General features: G+C 38.0%; 3 protein-coding genes across 11 annotated transcripts; 1 reads left to right on the top strand and 2 right to left on the bottom strand.

Moving 5' to 3' along the window:
- The first annotated feature begins 5,535 nt into the window (after positions 1-5,535).
- On the top strand, positions 5,536-7,888 carry LOC102693801 (sarcolipin). Its single transcript, XM_015341321.2, has 2 exons — positions 5,536-5,645; positions 7,105-7,888. The coding sequence occupies exon 2, from the start codon at positions 7,218-7,220 to the stop codon at positions 7,311-7,313; it is 96 nt and encodes a 31-aa protein (XP_015196807.1). The 5' UTR covers positions 5,536-5,645; positions 7,105-7,217; the 3' UTR covers positions 7,314-7,888.
- Positions 7,889-9,362: 1,474 nt separating this feature from the next.
- Positions 9,363-14,744, bottom strand: kbtbd3 (kelch repeat and BTB (POZ) domain containing 3). 3 transcript variants are annotated; one of them, XM_015341218.2, is made up of 4 exons: positions 14,626-14,744; positions 14,170-14,213; positions 13,482-13,726; positions 9,363-13,032 (listed from the first exon to the last, which is right to left on the bottom strand). In XM_015341218.2, exons 3-4 carry the CDS (start codon positions 13,700-13,702, stop codon positions 11,433-11,435), a joined length of 1,821 nt encoding a protein of 606 aa, XP_015196704.2. In that variant the 5' UTR covers positions 13,703-13,726; positions 14,170-14,213; positions 14,626-14,744; the 3' UTR covers positions 9,363-11,432. The 3 variants fall into 3 exon arrangements, with proteins under 3 accessions (XP_015196704.2, XP_006628173.3, XP_069046189.1); XM_006628110.3 differs by having other exon boundaries at positions 14,596-14,743; XM_069190088.1 differs by lacking the exon at positions 14,170-14,213 and having other exon boundaries at positions 14,596-14,744.
- Positions 14,745-15,576: 832 nt separating this feature from the next.
- elmod1 (ELMO/CED-12 domain containing 1) lies at positions 15,577-27,446 on the bottom strand. 7 transcript variants are annotated; one of them, XM_015341150.2, is made up of 12 exons: positions 27,348-27,446; positions 25,682-25,759; positions 22,319-22,464; positions 22,095-22,123; positions 21,702-21,799; positions 21,465-21,594; positions 20,679-20,812; positions 20,297-20,365; positions 19,335-19,358; positions 19,083-19,133; positions 17,706-17,839; positions 15,577-17,179 (listed from the first exon to the last, which is right to left on the bottom strand). In XM_015341150.2, the coding sequence occupies exons 2-12, from the start codon at positions 25,696-25,698 to the stop codon at positions 17,007-17,009; spliced, it is 1,005 nt and encodes a 334-aa protein (XP_015196636.1). In that variant the 5' UTR covers positions 25,699-25,759; positions 27,348-27,446; the 3' UTR covers positions 15,577-17,006. The 7 variants fall into 7 exon arrangements, with proteins under 7 accessions (XP_015196636.1, XP_015196637.1, XP_015196635.1 ...); XM_015341151.2 differs by having other exon boundaries at positions 27,352-27,438; XM_015341149.2 differs by lacking the exon at positions 27,348-27,446 and adding an exon at positions 26,519-27,015.
- Positions 27,447-27,718: the final 272 nt, after the last annotated feature.

The raw sequence follows: 27,718 nt of genomic DNA, 5'->3' as shown, positions 1-27,718 counted from the left end.
GCCTTGCTCAGGGGCCCAACAGAGTAGGATTCCTCTGCCAGCTAAGGGATTTGAACCGGCAATTTTCCAGCCACAGGCACAGATCCTTAGCCACAGAGCCACCACTCCACCTACATTATTGGAATACTAGTGCTGAAAATCTTTTCATAAAATACCCTGATGGCACAGTTTCTGTGGACACATGAAACAGTGGCATTTCAAAGGGAAATTGATGTCTTTGCAGAATAGTGTCCCTTTAAGTTCATTCTTCTACTTAAATGTGGAAAAGACTCTGGTAAAGTTAATAACTGAGAATTTATGGTCAGCAGGTTGAAAGAGAAGAGGGGTATAAATATGTGGGCACTGTCACAGAACTGTAATTTGATCTAAAAAGTACATTGTTGTTGTGACAGGTGAACATTTATCAGTCACTGCAAGCCTTTTTTATTGGTACCTTCATCTAAATCAGATTTACCTTTGGTATTGTAGCCTGGCTTCAGGGCATCAATCCTGTGAAACAACCCAAATCAAATAATCATGAATTGAAATAGTAAGACTATCGAACTTGAAAAGAAAATATGGAAGAATTTCCTTTAGAAACACTTTTGGGAGAAAGAAAGGTAGATTGTTTCCACTCCCACTACAGTACAGCTGGCTTCCCGCTGTGTGGCGATTTTAATCACCGAAAGCTTTGTTCATTCTTGTAAGGCTGATGAACGCTTAAGGTTCACGTAAATTTTAAATATGAGTCTCATATCTGTATTAGTAATGCAACCACAACTGAAGTTCCCTTAAGTGTAAATAAAAAAGAGACTTGCCTTGCTGTCCAGCACACTGCTAGGTATTTATCACCTTTTTGGTATTTATTTATGTTAACGTGGAAGGCTTGGGGAGGGCAGTGAGTTAGCTGGTGTCAATGTGAAAACAGAGATCAACTTTAGTTTCAGCACCTTAGATCAATCATCAAGAGCAAAGAAGAATTTAGCCTATGGCGGCAAGCTTTAAGCTGTATGTCTGAGGGGAATCAATTAGACTATATCCAACCTCTGCATTCTGCACTCATCCCTGTCTGTTATAGTCTGCTGATTGTTTGAGGGCTTTTTTTCGTGATATTGTATGACTGGCTGCTGAACCAGGATCAAACGACGCGGCACAGTGTTTAATAACAAATTTTGAAAACCACCTGTCCAGCAATGTCAAGTGGCTTAGTTGACACATTGTTGGCCTGCCCTCTCTGTCTGGAAACTTATCACGGCCAAGACCAACAGCGCACATGACTGACCCGTGGAAGCTAGTTTAACGTTAAAAATACGTCTTCCCTTAAACCTCCGTCATACAACACGACACCTTTGTGAGCAGCAATTAAATTTGCCATTTCCTTTTATAAACAGAAAGTGACCAATTAGAGGCATTGAGCCAGCAAAGGTTAAAGCTGACAGAGCTGACAGAATAAGATCAATATCCAGTGCAGCTGGGACAGACACTTTAGTTTAAACCCTTAGTTTTTACCATAACTGACAAACCTGCACCCTCCAGTGGCGCTGTAACTGAAGGCACCTGTTCGAAATGTCTGTAATTTTCCATGGCCTCCTTCATCCCGGTTGGGATTTTTCAACTGTAAGGTGTATCATTGCAGTATGCATTCAAAGCTCTGTTATTTCAACCTTGTAGCCAAGGCAGATCTACACTGGAATCTCTATATTTTAATCGCATGAAACAGAATGCTCCTGAGAAATCTGACCTGTTTTTTAAATAGCACTGATTGCTTATATAGTGCCCTCTAGAATCATCACTAAGAATGAAAAGCATGAGGAAATTTTTTAACCTGCAATCCCTTTAACAAGACCCCACTTCCAGCAGACAGGAGATGAGTTATATGTTTTAGACCTTTACACAAAGTCCTTCTACTGGCACTGATGCTTTATCCTAACATTAATCATTTTCAGGCCTTCCTGTACACTCATTTTGATGAATTGCAATAAACACAGCATCTTGTGTACAGCATATATGGTAAGGGTGAGGTTATTAGATTTACAGCAAGATATGCAAACAACATGACGTCTGGTTCTCTGTTCATTTGATGACCATCTGGTACTCTATTCAGTTTTCTACATGTTAGGGTCCAAAATGCAGGTGTTTGTGACCCAGAAGTTAAACTACTGCATCCAACTGGTGAAATTAAAACCTTAAATATAAAATGCAACTTGTTTTTCATACATTGAAATCACTAAGGCAAAGAACAAACGGCCAAACTTGTACAGAACTACAGTTTTGTGAAATTGTCGTACTTGATAGCATATCATTGATTTATACAATCCATTATGAAATCCTACTAAAGTGTTTCTATTAATTATAGTTAACCAATATTAACTTACTTTAACCATTTAAGAAAGCTGGGCTCTGTAGAACATTTGGATGAGGGAGGAAAGACAAAAAATAGGGTCTAAGTAGACGTGCCTTATAAGAATCTTTGATATGGAATAATCTAGCAATGTCTATTTTGAGTAATAGCTGAGCAATACTAGTGTTCACAGCTGTTAAAGGTGGCAAATAGCCTGGAAGGACTCGGTTGCAGGCAAGGTTTTGCAAGGAGGTCATATTGCAAGGATTCTAGAAAACATCCTTATATTTCAGCTTGTTAAATGCAAATATATACAGCTAATTTGACACAGAACATAAATGTTCACCATATGGAATGTTTACCATAAGATGAAGATTAATACAGGAAACATTTCTGCACTCTGATGATCTACTTTGTTGGCTTTCATTCAGCAAACAGAAACAGCACTGAAGTTGCAAGGGTGCATCGAATTTTGCTTCCACACTGGTTCCTAAAGCAGAGCTCTTGTCTGCCTATCCAAAGAGGTGCTTAAAGATCTGGGACACTAAGACCCCACCTCTGCATTTTGCATTTTCTTGTTGAACACACACAAAACATCTGAGCTGCAATACCTTCAACATAATGGCAGAAGGTTATATGACCTGTCACTTTGAACTCATATTTTGGTTAAAATCGTGACCTGAGTCACTCCAGTCACTCAAGGAGTGGGATCTACCGAAAAAGAAATGAAAAACCACGTACTTCTTTCTTTTCTTTGTAGCAAGAACCTAATTTGTTCTTTGGTAGGAGTGTTAAAATGTGAGTGTCAATAGTGACTCATATAGCAGTTCAGTTGAAGCACTGTACCCTAGAAATGTGTCCAAGAATACTAGAAAATAATATGGACAAATTCATATTGTACAATATGTCAACATTTGAGGAAAATATGAGGAAAACAGGCTCATACTGTATCAGCTCCAGTCTCATGCCACACTGGATGTTTATTCCCATATGAAATTTAGGATAGTGAATGTAGCTTTATATTTAGAACAGAGTGGCTACAGTATGTGAGGTATGAAGCAGTGACTGCTGTGGGAATTTAGGAGAAGGTTAGAGTGTAGCCCTTCTCAAGAATTGTTAAGAAACACAATAGTAACTGAGCAGGAAATAATCGTAAAGAGGGAGGATACAGTGATATCTAGGAAATAAAATGTATAAAAGGCAATTCAATTTTCACTGATCTAACAACACTGATCCAACTGCTCTCTTTCCACTACTACAGCATAGCAGATAACTGAGCCCATAGTTGTTCAAGTTTTACAGCCCTATAGAAAACTGTCCCACTGTTCAATAAGATTTGGCATGAGTGTGCAAAATGTCTTCTATACACAAAATGACAAAACAATGGTATGGGCTAACATTTTAAATGTTCTCCATATTTTTAATTTGTAAACTGTGGTTATTAGGAGAATATAATCATAACGCATAATGATTTCTGTATTGCAGGTATCTTATTTAGGCTTTTATTTGAAAATATCCCAACCATATGTGATCACCCCCACTCCATTTAGTCCTCATAAACACTCTTAGATGTTGACTAGATGATTGTATTAGCAATGGAATGAATATTGTAGTGATACCAGGAAATACTGGGCTCCCAACCTCCTATATAATTACCAGGTTTGGACAATATTAAATATGTATAGTTCTGATTTTCTGCCCCTAAAAAAGCCACTTCAATGGTAGTGCTTGAAAATTGATCTACACTCGGCATATTCATTTCTGGACATCAAACAGCTGTATTTTAGATCATACATTAATCACATAATAACTAAATACATTAGTATATTAACTAAATATATTATCCACAAAGACATTCTTCTTTTGAAGAGCAGAATGAAAGGAAGAAAACACATTGTCCGCTGCAACGTTTAACATTTCCGTCTCCTCTCTGGTGTATCCTGCTTCGTGGTAAGTGCCAGGATAAAAGTTTCACTTTTCATTACACCTTCATCCTTCAGTCGAAACAGAAGGACCTGGAAAAGGCTCATCCAGTATCTACAGTATCCTCCATCTGGAGTAACTGTGCTCACAATTTAATTCAATGGAATTTAATGGAATCAAGGCACAAAACAGAGAATAGGTCTTTATGTCTTCTTGTGGTGCACTCCTTAGATACTGTACATTTATAAATTAGAGTATTCTCCCCCATATCCACCACTTGTCCACTTGCCGTATTAAATCAATTTTCCAGGTACTCAGGACAACCGTGCCACTCTGTTGCTTCGTACAAGATGCTGTCGATCCGGATGTCATGAAGTGCATTACTTTCACCACTGTCCACTGGGCAGCTTCCATCTATCACAACTGGACAAATGTTCAGTCTCCCTGCTAATGAGGTCAGAGTCATCATATCCCAGTGGTTGCATCAGAATCGACGTCCAGGATCAAGCATGGTTGTGTCTGGAATACAGTAATTAGCCTAGCATGCAGCCATTATCTTCAGCAGTTAATTTGTATCGTTGATAAAATGTGTCTATCCTGTTTCTGCTGGTAAATCAGGTAAATGCAAACTTTGAAAAAATGCTAAAAATACAGTGAGTTTTGGCAAATAATTGTACTTGTTATTTTCACTTAGAATTATTCTGCAATTGAAGATTCGCCATTGTGTAAATACAGCACATTGCCCAGAAACATGTATATGGTAACCACTGATTCAGAAAAGCAAAGAAAGATATCTGAGAAAAACAACGTAAAGCTTAGTTAGTGGTTAGAAGCAAGAATTGCTTAAATATTAAAGTCAGTCATGGTTTAGTCAAACATAATGCATTGCAGTGAGTGCTAATAGTATCAAAAACCACTATAAACACTAGAAAACTCCAATGTGATGTTTGTGAATGTTATAGTACCTATAGTTTTATAGAAAACATTGAACTATAAAACGTAACATATAATATTGTACAGGATAGACTAAGGCGTATTATATTATTGATAGAGTTGATTTGACTTAATCTACATCATCAAAAGAAATAAGTTCCCCAAGGGGCTAAAATTCCAATAAATACAAACTCAATATCCAAAATCCCCCGAAAAATCCCCTCACAGAAATCCTTGGCTTGCTTTGTTGTCTGCAAACAGGACTTTAAATACTTACTCTGTGACATCACTGCTTTTGTTGCCAAATTATTTGGTGATCCCCTCCCTCGGAGTACTTTAGAGGAGACTCAGTCACTCCCAGCCCAGATGGACCTGGAGGATAAGGCACCAGCCAGCAGAACAGTGAGCCCCAGAGAAACCCTGGAACTGTAACTGGTTTTGTTGGAAAACTGCTCAATACCTGAACCAGGTAAGAAGGTGCTGACATGAGACAGAGGCTATTTCAATTGCCACGCAAACCTGTGTAGATTCCATCATTAAACTGGAAAGAGGATACTCACCTTTCATTACAGGTATAAAGTCATATGTGGAAAAGTAATAGCTTCAGAAAAGCTGAAGGAATGTGTTGTTTTTTTTATTTATTCTTATTTCATTCTTATTTTAGAACATTGTATAATTTGTTAAATCCTTTTTACATCCACACTCAGTTCTTATAAAAAAAAAGGCATGGGCCAAAATAATTTCAGAACGTCAGCATTCTGAAATTTTTTCAGTGTTCAGGGATTTCAGTGTTGTTTAATACATCTAGGAAATAATATGCATCCTTTTCAAGACCTGACACAGCTTTTGGTACAACAAAGTAGCAACAGTAATGTTAGCATTAATGTAATGTTTTCAGCAAAAAACTGTAAAATGAGAGGCGTGAAAGAAATCAGTAAAGCACCATCAAAACAGCCATGATGATGGGCATATTTAGTGACAAGTGGCTATGAAACAATGAAATACCAGTATCCAGTTCACAATGTTGGGATGCTGTGTACGTGCTGTCACTTTGTAGTCTGTGGAATATAAGAGGACATCACACGCACCAAGAATCTATCAGAGCAGTAATTTTGGTTATATTGAAACGTGATCTTTTTTCACATGTGTCCTCTAGACTGTCAAAGAATCATCTGGAGCGTGGCAGCTTCCAAACTTATGAAAGACGAGCAGCTTTGCAAATTGGCCAGAGCTGGTGCATGGGTTTGGGGTGCCTTTTAAATCTCTCTGTAAATCTATGTACACAATCTATTTTTAGAGTGAGCAATCATAGCCGCTTGATAGGGTGACAAGCTGCAAAGTAATCAAGTGGTCCCTATGGGATGGTGAGGATTTGTGTTTCCCTGGTGAAACGCAAAACATTTCTCAGCAAGAAAAGGCGCTGAATCTTAAACACTTGCCCTTGCGATCAGCTTTCTGTAACATCCACATACATTTAACCAAAGCTCAAAAAAGTTAAGAACACTGTGACAGAAAGACTACACAGTTTTTAACTGAGTAGCACTACTATAACTAGTAGTAACTAGTTCTGCAATTTCCCTCACAGGATCAATAAAGTATCTGTCTATCTCGTAAAATTTAATATTGAAGTTCCGTAACACAATTTCCAGTGGTACAAACACGGGATATGAAGGTTCTGCATTTATATTTGTTGTAGATGATGTGATAACACAGAAGATTTCATTTGATATCCCCAGTTGATCTGCTATAGAACAACAGGCAATGTTAATGCAGTGAGGCAAAAGACAGTGGAATAGAATGCATTATAAATATAGCTCTTAGATTAACTTACAGTGACAGAGCCATGGTAAAATTTGCACTCAGGATGCCTCAGGATCCTCAGGATTCTGGAATGTGACGGTTATTTTTTCCTTCCCGTCGGAACCCAGCCTTGGGAGCAGAAGGTGTGTGGCTCTTCCTGCTGCGACTGACTCCAGCGTCTCGAACTGAGCCTTTGGCACAGATCTCCCCTCCAAAGCCCTCGTCCTCAGGCCGGAGCAGAATGGATCGCTCAGTGCAGGAGCTCTTCCTGAACTTCATGATTGTCTTAATCACTGTGTTACTCATGTGGCTCCTTGTCAAATCCTACCAGGAGTGAGACATGTCCTGTGCAGCCAGGCTTCTCTTTCCAGAGGCACCTTTTATAGTCCCAACAATGGAGAAAAGTAGTGTTAAATATGCTGAGCCCCCATACCAGCTTGCCTCTGGATAAAGGGCTGATTAAGCTTTGGCATGTGCTCTTGCATTCATTACTGTAACCATCCTGCCCATAAGAAGCTTGTGAGTACAATTGTCTGGCCTTTAAAAGCAGTGACGTAATAGTGATAATCTACGGAAATATAAACTGGATCAGGTGTTCTTTAATCTGTGTACCTCCTATTTCATTTTCGCTGCTGCTGTGTATGCATTAGTGAACAGTTCAGCAAAAAAAAAATGTTTTGAGCTGTGTTGCAAAGTCTTTTTTTTTTACATCTGTTCTTGTATAACATTTCCAGTACTACAAGAGCAACTTCTTGAGTGAAAGCAGCTGCTGACAACTGAAATCCTTAGTAATGTTCTTTCAGTGCATTTGGATTTGTGCCTGATTATTCTTACAAGCAAAGATGTACTAGAAATGTGAAACCTCTGTGTACATTTCCGTTTACACTTTGTATAATAAAAAGGCTTCAGTCAGACTGTCTTTGTTTTGTATCAATGTCAATGAAGATTCAACAGTATTTTCCAATTATTTCTATTTCCATTAGGCAAACACCCAATTTACAGCATCCAGGTCATATTTCACAGCCACACCATGGGGAAAATCATGAGATATCAATAGGAATCACAGCCCATCCCACTTTGAGCCTTTCATCTTTAAAAGAGACCCCTTCAGGATGTTTAGTTCATATTGCAACACAGTGGGAGTCCTTTAAGACTGGGGTGGTCACCATTTCCATGAAGTCCAAGAGATCACTGGTCAACGACCTGTAACTCTGCCAACTGTGAACAGCTGCTTGGTTAATTCTACACCTGTCACAGTCCACCAGTGACATGACCAACCCCTGACACCTGGGCAACAGTGTATCACCTCAGATGAACTCTCAGGAGCACAAATTTGCAGAACATTATTTTGTTATAAACATTCTCTCATCCTAACTCTTTGAACTGACGTTGCCATTAAATGCAACTGAGAATACTCCAACTGGCGCGTCGCTCTGCCTGCCATCAGAGGGGGTGGGGGGGTGGGAGGATAACTCAGTTATGTAGCCAATTCATGGAGGGGGATTATTAGGAGCCAATGGGAAATTTGGCCAGGATGCCGGGGTTACACCCCTACTCTTTTCAAGAAACACCCTGGGATTTTTAACGACCACAGAGAGTCAGGACCTTGGTTTTACGTCTCATCCGAGAGACAGCGCTTGTTTACAGTATAGTGTCCCCGTCACTATACTGGGGCATTAGAACCCACATGGACTGCAGGGTGAGTGCCCCCTGCTGGCCTCACTAACACCTCTTCCAGCAGCAACCTTAGTTTTTCCCAGGAGGTCTCCTATCCAGGTACTGACCAGGCTCACACTTGCTTAGCTTCAGTGGGTTGCCAATTGTAAGTTGCAGGGTGACATGGCTGCTTGCATTTTGTTATAAACATTAAGGTGTTGAATTTCTCTTTTTCCAATTGAACTTTTCTACATCATATAAAATTCCAGAATCTTAGCTTCATTTGTACAGACAAAAGAACAGACTTTATTTGTACAAAGGAAGAATTCCCAATACTTGGCCAGTAGTTCAATAAGCAGATGACTAGAACTGGTCTACTGGAGATCACATCTTTCAGTGTTTACATTAGAGAATGATTCTGTTCAATTCTTAAGGGGTTCTCACAGTTCTAGTTATGACCAGAAGAGGGTGATAAAGTTGCATAACCTATTGCTCCTTAAATTTATATTTTTCAACTTTAACATATTTATTGAGAGCTTATCACACAGTTAGTATGACAGGATCACAGGAACAATATTGAAAAACCTTCCTTACAGACTTCAGTGTTGTGTTTTTACATATCACTGCAAACCCAGGGTGAAATTGAAGACCAGCGGTACTCAGGGTAGCTTTGCTTGGTGTGTAGCATTGACTACCAGCCTTTCAAATTAAAACCCAAAGACAAATAATATATCCTTCAGCTTCGAGGCTACTTTATTAAGATAGAGTTAGGTAGCATGGATAACTTACATAGCCTTAATCATACAGTATATGTGTACAATATTTACTCATTCTTCACTTTTCATGCATTAGAATATAATTGAATAAATATACACTGATTTGAGCATCAGTGTCTCACCATTTGATTTTGTTCTGAACATATAAAGCAAAAAAGTTCTGAATGGCATAATTCATTGTAAAGCAGCATAACATCTGAATCAATATAAACACATTTGTACAAAAATGAAATGGAAGAGACATTTTGCCTTCTTACAAATCCTCTATTAACACAGAAAATTGAATTCTAAAAATATAATGAGAGTTTTGAAAGTGGTAGTCCACTGAGTAACATCACTACTACAATGATGGATAAAATATTGCTTTTTTCCCCCTCAGAATCCTGTTTATATTGTCTTTAGGCAAAATCAGCATTGATAGTTACAAAAAGTATACAGTGTGACTCATGGTGTTTTTCATGTCTGTAAAGGGATGTCAGATGCTCTACTGCCTGCTGCATGACAAATGTACATGAATCACAAGTTTTACCATTCTCAGAAAGCACATCTCATGCTCAGGCCCGACTAAATCCCTAAATCAGGAAAGGAAAGCCAGTTTGATGATGTATGAGATGGCAGGACTGCGGAGTTCACAATACTTACTCCATTCACAAAACCACTCTGACCGTGACTATAAACACAAGCATCACCATGACTACAGCTGAGTTTCCTTAAACATACCAAACCCTTTTCATTGCTCATTGATGCACTGACAAGCCATGCATAATAGTAAAGTTTTCTTGTTTTTTCTTGTTACCCTAGTATTCAGCTGTTACAGAGCAAGGATGATCACATACCAGGGCTTTAGAAGGAAAAAAACTCACACCTATTTGCCAAACTTCATTTTTGTTACCTCACATTGAAATATACTATCTAATATACATACTGTTGTACATAATATAATGTTTCTTTGTATGATACACATTTTATGTGGTTTATTAAGGCAGTATAAAAAAGTATATATTTGAATGTACGAGAGACTGCTAGGATAAACAGGCAAAATCTAACTGATAATGTGAAAGGGCATGATCAGGTTTGTATTCTGTGTGTCTGGTACATGTAAAGTTGTATGAAAAATATTAAATGACATTTGTAAGGGCCCGTGTAGCATTAATAGATTATGTTGAGTTTTTACAGTACATCTTGTATAAAAATGTAGTTTAAAAGTAATCTTAAAAATCATTGTTATTAATAATAAGCACACCACGAAGAAAGATCAAATCAAGAAACAGTACTCCATACATATTTTCAGGGAAAGAAGCAGGAATTACATTATTTGAATGGTATCAAAGAAGAGAAAGGAAGTAGTCTCACACAGAAGTGTAACAGCAGCTGTTTCTTTTATTTGCCAGTATTTGATTGTTCATGCTTCCTGTCGTGTCCTGATCTGGAAATTGAAAGTGTATCTGGGAAAATGAAGAAAGTCGTGAACTAAAGGCCATTTCATTGACTAAGTAGGCACTGTCTCATTATTACAGCCACCGAGCAGTCAGAACATATGAAGCTAGGAGCAGGAGGTGATTTAGACCATAACATTAAACACATCAGCTTTAGTATTTTTAGAAAGAACTTCATACAACAATAGTTCAGATAAATACACGACCACTCTACATCTACAATATCATGTATATATCTGGATCTTTCGTCTTCATGCTTTATGCTGTCTTTTTGAACTTGAACAAAGATTTCTTCATTCTCAAATTATTAAGGATAATGGCCTAAAGCTTTGCACAAAAACTGAGCTTTGGCACTCATAAAGTGTTTTTTTTTGACAATGTTGTAACCTACAAACTGAAATGTCGACAGGATCGAAACCTTGCCCTGGCTGGGTCCTTGTTTGTGATTGTTCGGGCATATTCAGTGACAGCTGTGCTATGTATGAAACAGGGCCAACCTATAGAGAAAGACATACTGTAGAACGAAGCCATTCATTTTCGAAGGATACAGTCGCCCCTGGATATGATTAGCTTCCCACCACAGTGTGTTCATGGGTCTGCCTTCCACGGGTCTCTGTAACGGTTGAATCGCATCACCTGGCAATGGAATTCTGTCAAGGCTCTTGGCATGGGAGAAACCTCCTCCCATTCGGATCTGTTGCTGTGGTAGACCTGCACTTCATCTGTTATTTCGTCCGGAGCGTAGTCTCCACCCAGTATGTAGATTTTGTCTGCAATGCCAATAGCTCCTGCATTGAATCCCGCACACTCAAAAGAGCCTTCGCCCTTCCACACACAGGTTTCGGGGCAGAAGCTGTACACCTTGTAAGTGGACAAATCACAGATGTACAGAGTATTGTTGACTGGCACTGCTTTGACCAAGGTGGCATGAAAGAACTGACCAAATTCAGCAACCAGTTCTGACCACTGGTTGACCTGAGCGTCATACCTGAAGAAACAGTCTAGCGACGGGTTGAAAATGTCAGCTATTTCTACTTCGGACCCCAAAGTGTAGATGACATTATTGCAGGCGCTGGCTTCAGGATAGTAAATACCTCTGGGCAGAGGACTCACTGAGTTCCAGTCTTTTGTGAGGGGGTTGTAATACTCCACATCCAGCAGGCTTCTGATATTCCTGGCCCCTCTTGTCTTTCCCCCGATGACGTAGACCCGGTTCAGGGCTCTGACGGACGTATGCATAGTTCGTGGACTCTTCATCGGGGGTATCAAGAAAAAGTGGTTCTGAACTGGACAGTAGCACCAGGTCTCATCTGTGGCATCATGGAAGGGCTCGGCAATGTGCAGTCTCACGGCCCTGCAGCAGTTTCCTTTGCAACCCCCCGTTACAAAGAGCTTTTCCCCAAAGCTAGCCAAGCTGGAGCCAGACATGTCCACGAGGTTGGAATGAGGAAGCTCTTTCCAGCGGTCAGTTTCGATGTTGTAGCAGAAGGCGTGGCGAATCTCCCCATTCTCTTCCGTCTTGTGGACATAGATGTACTTCTCCGTGGTAGAAGGACGAGCATCAGGAAAAAAGCCACTGAGATCCTGGAGGCTAACAATAACCTCTCTAATGATCTGAAGGCAGTCCCCATTGCTTGACAACAGGCTCTCTGATTTAGAAATTTCCTCCAGGACTCCCCTGGGTAACTGATGCAGTCGAACCAGTTTGATTAAATGGGGAAAGAATTTTTGTCTGTTTTCCAAACTGTGCTTTGTCCACAAAAGTACTGCGTTCAGGACAGCTTCCTCGTCTGGGACATTGAGCTCATCTGCTTCCAGGCATTTCTTGAAGACGTTGACATTCATCTCCAGGAAGTCGGCGGACTTCGTCAGGGTGTGAAAGTGCTGGACCACAAACTCCAGCGTGCGTTCGTACAGCCGAGTGGATCCGTACCCTTCTGACAGAGACAGCAGCTGCAAGCAGTTCAACAGGTCGATGGTTTTGATAAGATAATCACTGCAGGCTTTTGAAAGAATGGAGATCTGCAGGAAGGAGGACAACTGGAAGAGCATATCTACATTCTCCTCTGTGATCATCGTCTGTCCAGTGTAGGCAAAATCCAGAAAGGCTTTGATTGCTTTGGGGGACAAATTGCTCATTGTCACACTGCCATCATCTCGCTCTCTCATGTTCACTTGAAACATGGCCCTGTGAGGAGGTGCAACACATTCCAGTTACTGTTTGGGAATTTCAGGCTTGTGCAATAATTACAGTATGTGCACCTATGTTGATGGCGAAGAAGAGAGCCCTACATAAAAACTATTACGTGAATCAATTTTCATTTAGTGGGGGTAAACCATAACTAGACCCAGTCAGCTAGAGAAAAGTTAAAAACTACTGTACACATTGACAAACACATTTTGTGTCATGTGAGGCATGGACACTTCATTGAACATTTCTTTAAAAAATGACAACATCTAACATTACTACCATTTGTCCAAACTATTTTCCCATGTAATACAGTTTAAAATCTAAAGCTTAAGGCCTGAGTAAAGGAAGAAAAACACTTTTTTCTCCTTTCATGTAAGTGACTTAAATCTGAAGGAAGTCAACTTTGTACTCTTAGGTTGTGTCTTCTAACATGTAAAGTACAGTACCTGAAAAAATCACTGCAAGCCGCAAGCACACAGCGATGGCAGGGTATTGTCTCCCCTTTGACCAGGATTTGAAAATCGAAGAAGGCATTCTTCTCCCTGAAACTCTGAAGCACACTCAGGATCTCCTGTCCATGGTCCTCTGCCACCAGCACAACAGGTTTCTTCTCCGGCACTCCATTGCACACAGTCTGGCTGAATGGGTCACACCGGCTCTCCATCATCACAGTCGGTCAGTTAAGGATGGACTAAAATATAACAACAAGGGCATTCGTTCATTTAATACTTATTTATAAAGGATTGCACTGTTTAATTCCTAAGAGTGAAGAGAAACCTAAGGAGCAGCTACTGTAGTATGAAACAATAATTTACATTACAATTTAGATGGTTCCCCAAAAAAGGGAATGCACTAAAATATAAAATAAAATTATGTAAATATATTATATTTTTTCTACTATTGCACATTGTGGTCCTGATCTGGCTTTTTAATTGCCAACCTGTTTTCCTGTAGGATGACCATTACATATCTCTGACATGCAGAAAAGAAAACTGGATGTAATCAGTCTTTACCACCAAAAGGCATTAAAATACTTTTCTCTGTCTAAAATAATCACATCGAGAACAGCAAACAGTCCATGCAAGCCAGTGTCAGAAATTGGTTAAATGTTCGTATACTATCTAGCGGAATTACCTCAAAAAGCGAATGCAATGTTTGCAACGTGACTGATGTGCAACCTGTAAAAACAAATGAAAGAAACTTCTTTAGCAGCCCCAAGCAAGACCTGTCTGTGCATGCTGCTATGAAACTTGAGCATGAAGCAGCCATGTCCAATACGGACAGCTCATTTAGTAAAAACCTGCCACAATGGTTTCCCGAGTCTTTTCCTGTTAATAATTAATATATTAAGGTGGATAATTTACTATCCGCAGTCTGTTTAATTGGATTTCCATGGGTCTTGATGTGCTCCTCAGAAGCAAGCAGTTCCGGAGTATTTGCGGTTTTATACAATGTAATAGTGGTTCAAAATTAACAAATATAATCATAAAATTATTGTAACCGTTTACAACTACAGCGAAACCGCGACGTTGAACTGCAAATTCAAAATATTGTGCTTACCTAATTTAGAAATGTTCAATTCTACTTTACCTACGATTTCAGCACCCTGGACAGCAATTGCTGCTCCGCCTTGAAAAATATACCGGAAGAGCGAGAGATCGGAGTCTGAAGGCATGATAAGACAACAAGATGAGGAAATGATGTCAGGGTTTATCTCTGTGCTTCCTGGCAAAGGCAGACAGGTATTAAAGTTTTTTTTACTCCTCTCTCTGGGAAAAAAAAGAAAACGTTTGTTCGAATGGAATTCCTCCTTTCACGCAGGCTTTCATCGTATTTGTTGTTTACTTGTCACCAACAAAAGACGCATTTCATACTAAACTTACTCATTGACTGTCCATTTCTGCTTGTATGAATGAGTTACTGAAGATTTTAGAAATGTTCTTTTAAGTTGTGGTATCTTGTTTCCCATTATTATTCTGAAAATATCTATAGATTTTAGAGAGATTTATGTTTAATAAAATAGGCATAATAGGCCTGTCAGGTTAACGTCTATGTAAAAATGATAGGAATAAAAAAAATCATCAGGTAATTTAAAAAAAACAGCTTTTAAAATATAATCGGAAAGCAGCTGCATTGCGAGATGCTATGATGTGTAACATAAGAGACTTGCTTATTATTTAACAGGGATGAACTACTATTAAAGCTTTAAGTAATTTAGTACACTACAAAATGAAGTCTGCATTAAAAGTATTTGTAGTACTCATTTTATTTTATAAACTTTTTAGGAAATTAACATTTACAGTGAATTAATAACATTTTGTTAATAAATATTAATTTATTAATACATATTTTGCCAGGTTTCAAATGTTTGTTTTGTGTTTCTTAGAATAAATCTGTTGTTTCATTTTGTCAACCTAGATTTGATAGTGTAAAACGTATTGAGAGTACTGTATTGAGTGTGCTGGTTTAAGAAAATGGTGCAGATGTAATTATCAATCTACAATCTCTGTACTCTAAAAATGTAAGCATTTAAAACACAAATCCAGTTACATTTTTTATTACATTAAGCGTTTAATATAATAAAAAGCATATCTTTTTTACACTTAAGTACACTGAATCTGCACATTACACAAGCATCAGATCTACTAGTGTGTATTGTCAACAACACATAGGCCTGAGTAGAAACGGCACAAAAAAGCCAATATGCTGGACTAATGAATTTCAACATGCGCCATGATACTGTGACAAAGATTCTTTTTAAGCCATTTACACATCTTTTCCTAGGAGTGATCTACATTAGTGCACGCTAAGGCAAAGCCCTTTAATTTTAAACACAAATGCATTTTTTATTAACCAAACTGTGTATTTACAATAAGTCAAATCAATCATACATGGAAAAGAAAATAACTAAAATAAAGTGAATGATTATATCCCTGCCTTACGTTAAGATGTGAAAGTAAGCTTAAGAAATAGTTCCACCACAGATTGACATTAACACAATTTTAATGTCGCTAAAAACATCAATTTTAATACTCAGTCAATAATACAATACTGAAATGATTTCTTTGCAAAAATAATGTTATAATTCACCTTTCTTGAGATCTGTACTGTTTTTGACTGCACAACATGCTTTAAATATTATTATGATTTCATTAAAGTTCAGCATGCAAACCCAGTAATTCCTAAAGAAAATGACCAACACAATAGAGAGCTGTAATAATGAAAAGAATAAAAACCTTGAATAAATTAAAGGGCTTTACAAGACTATACACAGTTAAGAGTCAATTTTACAAAACATGCCATGATGCTAACATTTTGTATACATTGTGATGCTGTCATGGAAAACATTTACAAAAATAGAAAAATCTCCTCTAGGGAAACTCCAGGAAGAGAGAGTCACATGAGGCAACAGGAAGTGCAGACACTGGTAAACAGCTAACCTTTGGAATGGATGAGTGTGTAGCAATACTGGAGATGGCAAAAATATGGTAACATAACAAAAATGCATGCATTAGTGCTGCATGGATCTATCCTTAAAACGCTTAAATAACTTTAACTTTATTATTGCTTTGGCTATCTGAATACTTAAAGTGAGTCATATTCTGTTTTGGCATCCTATCGATAAACAGGTACACAGTACAAATGGCCCACTATCAAATTAAAACGTCATTAAGTTTCTCTCAGTGTAATAGCTAATCTTTCTTTAAAAATACCCCTGTATGTGCATTTATTTTTCTCTAATCAGAATAGTCATTGCAGTTGTTTGTTTATTCAGATTGCAGGATAGCCGCCTCGCTTGCAATACTTTGGCTATGTGGGTTAACCAACTGCAGCACTGCCACGCATGCATACAATTGCTATGGTCATTCATTTTGCTGGTGGTGCTCAAGGCTGCAGGTTCAATGTGGATGAGCAGTTGGCAGTGATGAGACACAGCTGGTGAAGGGGGGAGGAGGTGTGGCCAGGAACAATTACAGGTTGATTAAGTGATCTGAGGCAGTGAAATGGGGGCACAGGGCCATATTGGGGTTCCTCAGCTGCTTCAGGATCCTCTTGTGAAACTTTGCACGGACACAGTTGAACTCCATTATATCAGAAGGGTCCTCCTCAGTCCAGAAATTATGGAACTCCTGCATCAGATAACCTAAACAAGAGTAGAAAAAATCTTGACAATGTTGCTACAGTTTGAACAACATTCACCATTTTATTCTGTGAACTAATATCCGATCTAAAAGTGCTATAAATACATTTGCCTTCTAGGCAGTAAATTATAGTCTTTTTATGACAATACAAACAAAAGCACTATACATATCTAGTGAACAATAGCAAAGAGAAATACAGCACCACTACACTGTAAAATAATAGTATCTAAACAAGCACTGAAATCAATGAATTATTAGCACTTTTCAAAGAAAATTATTTTCTTGTACCGCTGTACATTAAAAACAATTTGGATACAACGGAGAATGCACAACCAATCAGAAAATGAAAGAGAACAGTTAGAAGAATAATACAATTTTAATAAACTGGAGAGCCTGGAAACATCTGAACAGGGAGTCTTATCACAGATGCAAGTCTAGTTTGCCCTCCAGTTGCATTGCAGAATCAGATCTCCAACTGAGACAAGATCTCGATTAGATACAGTTTTCTCTGTACAGGTGTACACTTACAGAACGTCTGCTGAAAGTGCGCTAAAGTGGGCATCTCAGGGGCCACATTGTACAGATGTGTCTTCAAAGCTCCACTCACAAGCAGCGAATACGTCAGATCAGTGATGTTAATGCCCACTATAGCAAAGGAGTACCTGCAAACAGATCATTTTAAACAGGAATTTGTCATTATCGTCAATCCGTCCTGTCAGGTTATTTGCGAATAACAGTTTTCAGCCTTTCTTCATCTACAGCCTCTACATATTATTACTCTGAAAAAACAATATGCACTCATATTGTTTGCACTCAGCCAATAAGCTTTAATTACACTCCACAGGGAACATTCAATCACCCAGATGTTCCTAACCAGACTACAACATACTAGTTATAGTCTAGTTCAATCCATAACTGTGATTTATCCAAATCTGCAATATAATAAGCAATATAACAAAGGGTAGGTGTGTGTTACCTAAAACATATTTAGTAGAAAGTAGAAACGAAGACACAGCTCAATGATACATATGTAGGATAAGTTGTGCAACAGAGAACGTTTGGCAGGGAAAGGAAGGCTCTGAGTATTACTGACTAAAACTTCAGTACTGAAATACTGGAAGATCTAACATCATAAATCTTTCTGTTTTGTTTTTTGGGGATATCACAAGCCCTTTCCACTAACCCCTTCCCACTCATCTTACACGCCTTTCACAAATAATTGGTCAGCTTTTTGCCTTTTTGGGCTCTTCCTGCCACGTTTGATCATCTCATGAGCTGCCTCAGCTCTTTTTATTTCCTCCTGCAACCGATCTGCTGAGGTAAGTTCACCAGACAAGCAGATTTTCTTTAAGCTAGATGGCCACTGGTGACAATTAGGCTTAATGCATTGTGAAGGCGCTTGACAAGCACAGAACAATTCCCCTGTTTTTAAGGAATCAAAAAGCACAAGTTAGATCAGGAGATTCAGCAGGCAATATCTGTGTGCAGTCTTGCATGGTTTTGTTAGGTTTTTACCTTTTTAAATGTCTTTTTGATTTACCTCTCATGTTTGAGCTTAACCCACTAATTTTAAAGGGTTCTTTTTTTCTTCCAACAGAAGGTACAAAGAGAAAGCTTTTAAATCAATGATCCTACCTTTGAGTGCCCTTTGTAGGCAGCTGAATCTATAGGGTAGTAGCCAACTACGTTGCATGTTAGCAAAGGGTCTTAAAGTTCTTGTTTTCTATTAGCTTTTAAATATCAAACAATGTTTTCATTAATAGGTCAAATTAGAACACAGCCACAGTACCTTTAGTAAGGTGCTTTACCCCAGTTATACAAGCAAACTAAAACAGTAAAAAAGTCTGTAGTTTTGAAGGACTGTTGCTCTTCAAGATTTGTAATGGTCAAAAGAGATTTACTTACCCTATTGCTTTATCAAACTTCTTTTTTTCCCATTCAAGTTCACTCATCTTGCTGTGAAAATACATACAAAGCAACTGTATTTCACGTTGGAAGCATCACTGTGTTCTTATTTTTTTTAATTGCAGCGTGACTGCTAACTGAAAGTTCTACTACAAAAAATTAGTAAAGTTTATTTGCAACATGTAAATAATAGTGAGGTGAGAAGTAAACATAAAAAACCAAAATCAATATGAAATACAGTAAATGAAATACCTTTCTCCTTCCTTGGAAATATTCCTGGATGTGAACAAAGATGTTAAAATAAGAATGTTAAATGAAATGTGATGGATGTGGTCAACATAAATAACACAAGGTACTAAATAAAGTGCACCACAATGCCTGATTTACTTTTCACATTTTGATTCACAATGGAAATGCAGAAAATCAATACATGATGAGGGGAATAAAACACACAAGAAAAGCCATTGCCATACCTGTCTGCAAGAGGTAGTAAAATGTTAATTTCTTCTTTATAGTTTCTTTTCTAATAACTATGAACTAAATGAAGGCATTTCAAAACATTTATACTCCTAATTAACTGAGGACACCACTATCATTCAATACACTTTGTCATTCTATTTAAATTTATAAAGGACAACATACTACATGGGCCCTCGTTATGTACGAGCTTTTAAAATATTCTGTTTTTTAAAGTTAGTAGGAGTGTACTGTAGGTGTAAGGATATGATCATCACCAGCTGGAGGAAACCCAGAATGGGGAAAGAACACAAAAGCTGGAGATAATTAAGTAAGTGTTCCTTTGTAATTAACAATTTAATAAAAAAGCAACAATGTTTAAAGTGATTTGTAACCTAACCACAGACCTAGCCAGGAGGGAAGTATTTTTTTCTTAAAAGCCGTTTATAGCCACTTAAAAGCCATTTAAAGTACACATCTAATAGCCTTTAAATCATTAGAATAAGTTAGCTGCTAATTGTGCCAGATATAATTTGAATTGTTTTGCCCATTATTTGCTTTTCTTGATGGATTGTGCTTCACAAATTTAGGTTGAGGTACTAAATGTATTTCAAAGTATGCATTTAAATTGGTGGGTCATCTTATCTGCACCAGTAGGTACAAAAAGAGCACCTACAGTATCACCACATGGGCATCCCAGTGACTCAATGGTGAGTTGTCACTGTCAACAGTGTGTCTCTTGCTTTGAAAAGCCTCACCTGTGCTTTGGCTGCAGAGAATCATGAAGCACTTGCAGGGCTGTGGCATTGTCGTGTTCAGCAAAGTATCTGTAAATATTAAGCTACAGCAGTTAAATTCAGCAACACTGAATACATTTTGACAGACATAAAATAATTTATTATATATCCAATTTGGGTGGTTCGAGTATATCATAAAAATAAAGATGGCTATTCTAGCTGTAGGTAAAAAATAAAGCATAGTAAACTGATCTGTAAAACATGAAGAAGTTCTGTTTGATAAAACTATTGCTCCTCAAAATGAACTTCTTTTTCCAGGATTTCGCAGAACATTTTAAAGCTTTTGATGAATTTCAACCTAAAAAAAATGTATATGAACTGTAGTACAGAAGCCAATACTCACAGCAGGTTATGCAAACCAAGCAGGCCCATTCCTCTAAAGTCTGTCTTGGGGTCACTGCCCTGGAAACCAATTTCACACCACTGCTTTGTGATTCGGCCTTTCAGTGCTGCATCAGGTCGCAAACACTTCCACAGCTAAAAAAGGCAAAAGAGGGTAACAGTGCTGAAGAAATTTGATGAAACGCAGAAGCACAAAGATGTTGAATTCAATACTGAATATTTTTACATATTGAAGTATGTGATATTCAAGAGTATTAATATTGTAGTAATAATATTGTTTTTTATAAGGTCAAGTAGGTAGCTGCATCAGCATGCATAGGCTGCAAAGGAACAAGTAAAGGTTTATTTCACAGCCGAAATGTTGTGTTTCTTTTCTTCTTTTCAGCCTGGAATAAACCTGTATTGGTTTTTTTTTATGTCAGTTTGATTTCTGATCAATACAAATGAGAAGCAATAAAAAATTCCTTAGGTTCATAGTCCTACACCTTGCACTTGGTTTAGAAGGAAGATGCACAAAGCTTTGTCCATCGCACACTTCTTGAAATACCAATAGGTCTTGTTCATCTAAAAAAAGTAATCAATGACCTCCGGAGACTTGATTTTGAAAGCAGATATTCAAATTTGACAGAGTTAACTAAAAAAAGCCTACATGAAAACTGTGAGATCTGCGTCCCTGTAAAAGGTCTGGTTTGAGTTTATATTATGCGGCAGTGTAACCAGTTATAAGCAGTATGCTGGCGCAGGCTGGATCTTGTTGTCAGGACGGCTGTCTGAGTGTCTGCTGCACCTTTAGCAGTAAGTCCTCGTGCTCAGGGTTCTCGCTGTCATATGGCTCTCGTCGCAACTTCTCCACCTCAGCCACCAGGCTCCTGTAGCCTACAATCTGGAGGAGACTGGCCTGTAAGGATATTCCCAGCCTGGAGCACACAAAAACAAGGGAAAACACAAAACAGGGGACTTGAGCTCTTTGGTTTTAAGATCATTACTCAAACACGCTCTTGTGAAAGCTGTTTGCCGTACATACTGTGGGTTAGTATCCGGATTGATCTTTTTCAGATTCATTATGTCTTCAATGGTCTTCTCCACTGAATCAGGGTGGACAGTTACAGCTGACTGCAGGAGCTGTAACAGAAGGGATGATGCAATGCAAAGAATCAACACACAATGAAAATGGTTTGTGTTCGCTCACCTGCAGTGCATTACAAACCAGATGTACAATGAGACACAGATGGGCATTCCCCTTAGGTTACTCCCCAAATCATATCAATTTCAAACTACAGGACTGGGAGGATATAAAAAGACTGAGCATTCATGTTTGCTCCAGTTTTTAATGTTACAACGTAAGAGCCAGGAGGGGCTGAAAAAGAAACATTGCAATACCATGTAACCAGACAACAAAAATGTGCTTCACACTCACCTCAGTCTTAGAGAACTTGAGTGAAGACTCTGTTAACAGAGGAAAAAATACATTAGAATTTAAGAAGAAAGCAGGTTGTCAAATCTGTAAAACATGTGCGTTTCAGCACACACAATGCAGTACGCTGCAGGTCCACAAGCTATGATTGAGCTCTGCTGATTGAGGAACCTGCTAGTTCATGTGAGTGTGCTCGAGAATGTCTTGTAAGAACTACAGTACTGTACCTATCTTGAGCGTTCTTCGAGCTCCTGGTTTGTTGTTGTAGCAGATTCGCTGCAACTCACAGCGGCCTGTCATTTTGCGAATCACAAACTTCAGGGATCGCCACAGACATTTACAGTAAAGATAGAGGAAGAACTGCATCAGCACCCTGCCGAAAAAAAGGGACAGACGCAAAATGTATTTCAAAAGAATAACTTAAAGGGCAAACATGTTTGAGATCAATGTAATATGCCACTCCTTACATTTAGATATCAGATTGCGCATTAATGGATATGCATATTAGCTTTTAAAAGCACAATATAAAATAAAACTTATTATTACTTGATTGAACAGTTGAAAAGCATAAACTGCCTGGTCTCCTTACCACAGAGTAGCCCTTTATTCCATTATTTTGTTTATAAACGATTTGACCTCACGGACGTCTTAATTTCAAGAATTTCAGATTTGCTAATACAACATTGAATTATAAAGAATGTGACAGCTTAAGCAATGCTTTGTTTCTCAGAAGCTGGCTCCCATATGACAACAGCACAGAACAAATGCCATGTATCAATTAAACCACAGGGACATTGGCCTCATAAGGGAAAGAGTAAGCCAAACAATTTTTCAATGCACTGGTATGGTAAGACTAAGTGCAAGTGAAAAAACCGACTGCAGTCTCCAGAATTATTTTTAATCATCAAAGAGCAAAAAAACAAACACTTCCCTTCAACTCTCTGCCTCTTTGTGTAGTCACATTATGCTAAAAGTGCTTAGAGTATTTGCTCATGCAATTTTGGCTTAGTCATTATGCGAGAAAGAGATGAACAATATTGGCTCTCTATCAATGCCCATACATTGATGAACTTGCCTCTATTTCTATGGAGCTTAGCAAATTCATTATAAGGTGAAGTGTCTAATTTTTTTCTGAACTGAAAAGTCCAATCACACATGCAGCTCAGTCCATTTTCTTGAGCTCAACTAGAACAGAGCAACAAACTGGGACACAGGACGCATCATCACCTTCTAATCTAGTACAGACTCAACAGGGCTTACGAAACTAGGCTAGTTCCCTATAGAAACAAATAGAGGATTTTATACTGAAATGTGCATTTATGTGTTTTTTGTCAAATGGGTCCAGCGGTTATTTGCATGTTTAGAGATCTGTTTTAAAGACTGTGTAGCTTAGGCTCAAACACATTGCCCTCTAATCAATGCAACCTTCAATTCTGCTTAATGAGCTGTAGTTCTGTCTATATATTTAACTCTGTAGCTCAAGAAAATTAAATTGACTTATTTTCTGCAATCAGCAAGTGTAGTCATTAATTCTTCAGTCATGTGGTAGATTGCCATCTTGAATGAAGTCTGGGGTGATTGTGTTCATAATGTGCTATAGTAGAATACTCTTTCTGCGCCAAAATGACAACCACTGAGATATTGTTGTATATAAGCGTCATTAAACAACTTGTTTCCAGAAACAAAGCACCGTGATTAAAGGGCTCTGGAATTTGTTTTCAGCATATTCCTCTTTTCTATTCTTTGATAATTCAAAATGTATTTTAATTTAAAACAACACAGTCTCTATCCAGTTCCAGAACACCACGTAGTGTTCATGTCATCTGTCCATACAGTCCCTTCACGGGATGAATCTCAAATGTTTTATTACGATTTAACACATTAGAGTCCCCCTGTACTTCACCACAAAGCATGGTTGGATATCTGTTGATCAGTCAAGAAAAACATGTACAGTAAGGACTCCAGGTAAACTCCTACGTGCTCTTAGCAATACCTATTTGACAATATTGGGTTCCATTCCCAAATTGAACAGGTACAGATTGATCAAATTCTCCTCTCCTTTTACTCTAAATGGATACAAAACAGAACCTGTGATGATCACACAGCAGGTATGGGTCTTAGTTCATGTCAGACAAAGAGACAAATCCCAGGAAAGTCTTCTGCACTTACACTCAATGTTAATCACATTTACACAGTATACAAACATCGCTATACAAAACACTTAGAAAACACTTCCATAGTTTCTTGATGTAGCTGTAAAGTAAGTGCTGCCATTTAATCATCATCAAAGCTGCCATCAAAGATCATGCAGAAGTCTACAATAGTAATTTTCCATTAGGCAAGTAATGAGAAGTATATCTCAGATATACTATTTTGTTAATGGAAGTGAGTTGATATACTGTATGTATTGTCACTACATACAATAGCCCAGAATGACTATCGTTTAGAAAAAAATGTGTTTAACTGTTTCTCCTTTACTCATATAAAATGAAATAATTTCTAGCTACAGACAGTGAAGTTGTAAAATAAGCATGTTCAGGACTATCATGTGGTAAGTAGCAAGGAGAAAAAAATCAATACTGTAGTGTTTCTACAGTACTAAACATAGGTTTGTAGACAATGTACAGTAACTGCATTAACTACCACCAAGGGAACAATAGCTGAAATAAAATGCTCTTGGGTGTGCACGCAGACTTTGTAATTAATTAGCATGTACATTGCACTACAGTACTGTGTACTACAAGAGAATCAACAAAACATAAAATTAAAACTCCGAGAGAACCACAACTATGACAAAACATTGGTTCGTGTTTTGTGTTGTTCAATGCCCAAATGACAATTATTAAACATGAAAGTTTTGTTTTTCAGCATATGTGGTGAATAGGCAATAACATCTAAACACACAGGCCCAACCACAGTGTTTAGTTTACCAGGTTCTTTAGTGCTGGGCTGAAGCCAAGACAATTTAATTAATCATTCCTGTTATACGGTAGATGCTTTGCATGAAATTGTCCAGTAGCACGCCCCTGGATTGAATGAATAAAAGAACAGCCACATCATCACAGAAAAGCATAAATTCATTGATTTGTTTTTCTTACTAAGGGTCCAGATTGGAAGAGACATTGAAAACATGCTGAATGTATCACAATCATATGTTCAGAATACACTTGAGGAAACAACCTGTTAAAAAATTAAAGACACGCAATGTTTCCATTTTGGGGGTTATTATATAAATAGCTTAATAATTAAATACAAAGATCATTATTGTTCATGTTGCATCACGTTACTGTTTTCTTCCCAATTTAGATTTCTTTTTTTTCATAAAGGATGAAACTTCAATTATACTGGTACTTAAGATGATAATTAAAATCCCAAATGAAGATATTTCCTCCAGAATAAAAATGTTTAAAAATGAGGTACTGATCTAGTATGATTTTAGTCACAAGAGCAACAATGAAACAACACACAAAGATATACATGTTAAATTTACATTCTAAATCACCTCCATAGTCTATTATAAAGGTAATAGTAATCCTTGTAAAATTATCTTACAAATAGTCCCAAAATAAATAAACACACGAAAAACATACCTTAGAAAATGCTTCATTTTGATTTTCCTTCGTCAAACCTTAATTGATGAATCAATGAAAATACTGAGGTTTCTCTCCCTGTGCAACAGAGTAAAAATACACATATGGATAAATTGCTCTTCTTTATGTTTGTCTAAAATATACACTGTATCATACTGTACATCATGGATAACTTACTCCTTTATACAATAGAAATAAAAATAGATAAAACTATTTTAAATCGATATATTACACACACAGAAGATGTCGGTATTTTACTCAATGATATTGGCTACTGTACCTCACAAAAGCCCTTCTTTGTGTGTGTAAAAGATTAAGATGTCGCTTGTCTCAGTTTTCTACTAAACCTCACATCTTAAAGACAGGAAAATAATATGAATATCGCTATATATGACAAATACGCTGTGTCATGTGCAGGCTGTTGTTTTTAGCTAATGGTTATTACACGTACCAAACGGAATGCCAGTGTCTAATAATTACCCCCCCAAAAAATCACACCACAACAGAATAATTCTGTTTTCAAGAGCGCTAAAAGTAGGGAGCAGTCCTCTTTGATATAAAAAATAGAGAAACGCACAAGGAAGATGTCGCTGCAATTCCACAGGCTCTTGTATTGTTCAGTCCTTGGCAGGTACCTGTTTCTCCTCCATGATGAACGTGTTATTGAATGCTAAGACCGAGCTACCCACAGCATCGCAATGCAGAGCTGCAGCAGACCCGATCTACCCAAGCCACAGCCAAACACAGGGGGCTGCTTTCCTGTCCCCCTCGCTCCCTAGATAAACTAATTTTAATGTTTGCTATATTTAGACGCTGCCCTACATATTGTATGCTTACCTGAGTGAACTGATACAGCGGCGTGCTCACTTGCCAAACAAAAACGTGACTAGTGTGAAGTATCAGGAAAAACAAAGATACTCAAGGGCATCGCTTTTTTCACGAGCCTAATGATTATATCCGTAAGAAAATCCAACTCCGATATAACTAGGCATTGGATAATGTACGATACAGAAACCTTAGCTTGTACGTTGGCTTCGGTATCGCAAACACTTCAGTGATAGTCCAAGCTGAGTGCCTAAAAGCCCAGAAGGTCTGAACAGTATGGAGTGAATAATCGCGCATGGCATGTTTCAATAAGCATATTATTTTAAACCAAGCGGCAACACTTCTACCTTTTTTTCTTTCAGGCTAAGCAAGAGAACTATTCTTCTTTTCTAATTCCATAACTTCGTTAGCGTTTATCTTTGTTGTACTTTTTCTCGATTCATTTATCTATCAACAATAACCCAGATGATTTTTTTTTTACTTCTTTAATAGTGTTGTGCTGTCGCCTCCCCCCTTCGGTGGTAGGTTCGACATATTGATCTGTCGTCGCTTAGCGACAGACGAGTCCTCAGCTCCTGCTCGGACTACAGTGCTGAATAGCACATCTTTCACAATTCACACTCTTTTAGTCATTAAATATTCTGGCATACTGACAATAGGAATGGCCATCGCGGACTTTAAAAGCATGCGTTTAAGAAATGTTTTAAAGGCATATAAACATTTTTAGTGCTTTAACGATAAAATATGTGAAGAAAAATGCATTGGGATTAGGCGTTTTTTAGAGGCTACGGTGATATTAGGAAAAAGTAGCGATACAACGTGTAGAACATTTCGTTCTCACCTACAATTAAGACGGTATTAGCCTCCCATCTCTAGGCACCAGACAGACAAGCCCAGTCCCCACACTCTTATGACGCTGTTGTAAACCATCGGACAGGAAACACATGGAGGAGAGCTGTAATATATTGGTACAGTACTACGTCATTGTGGCCCGTACTATAATTACACGCAGACACAACGAAAATGTCATAATAAATGTTCTTTTTAAATGATTTTATTTTACAGTTCCTTGCCCGAAAAAGATAAGATGCGTAAACGGAGAGGTCTAAACTCACACGATTGGATTCTTTAAAAAATCTTAAGAGATTGGTAGTTTTCTCTAAATGTACCTGTGGGACACCAGACCCCAGGGAAATGAATTCCAAAGTACAG

This window comes from Lepisosteus oculatus, chromosome 5 (genome assembly GCF_040954835.1).
Source record: "Lepisosteus oculatus isolate fLepOcu1 chromosome 5, fLepOcu1.hap2, whole genome shotgun sequence".
Taxonomy (NCBI): Eukaryota; Metazoa; Chordata; class Actinopteri; order Semionotiformes; family Lepisosteidae; genus Lepisosteus; species Lepisosteus oculatus.
This window is presented reverse-complemented; position numbering and strand designations above follow the sequence as displayed.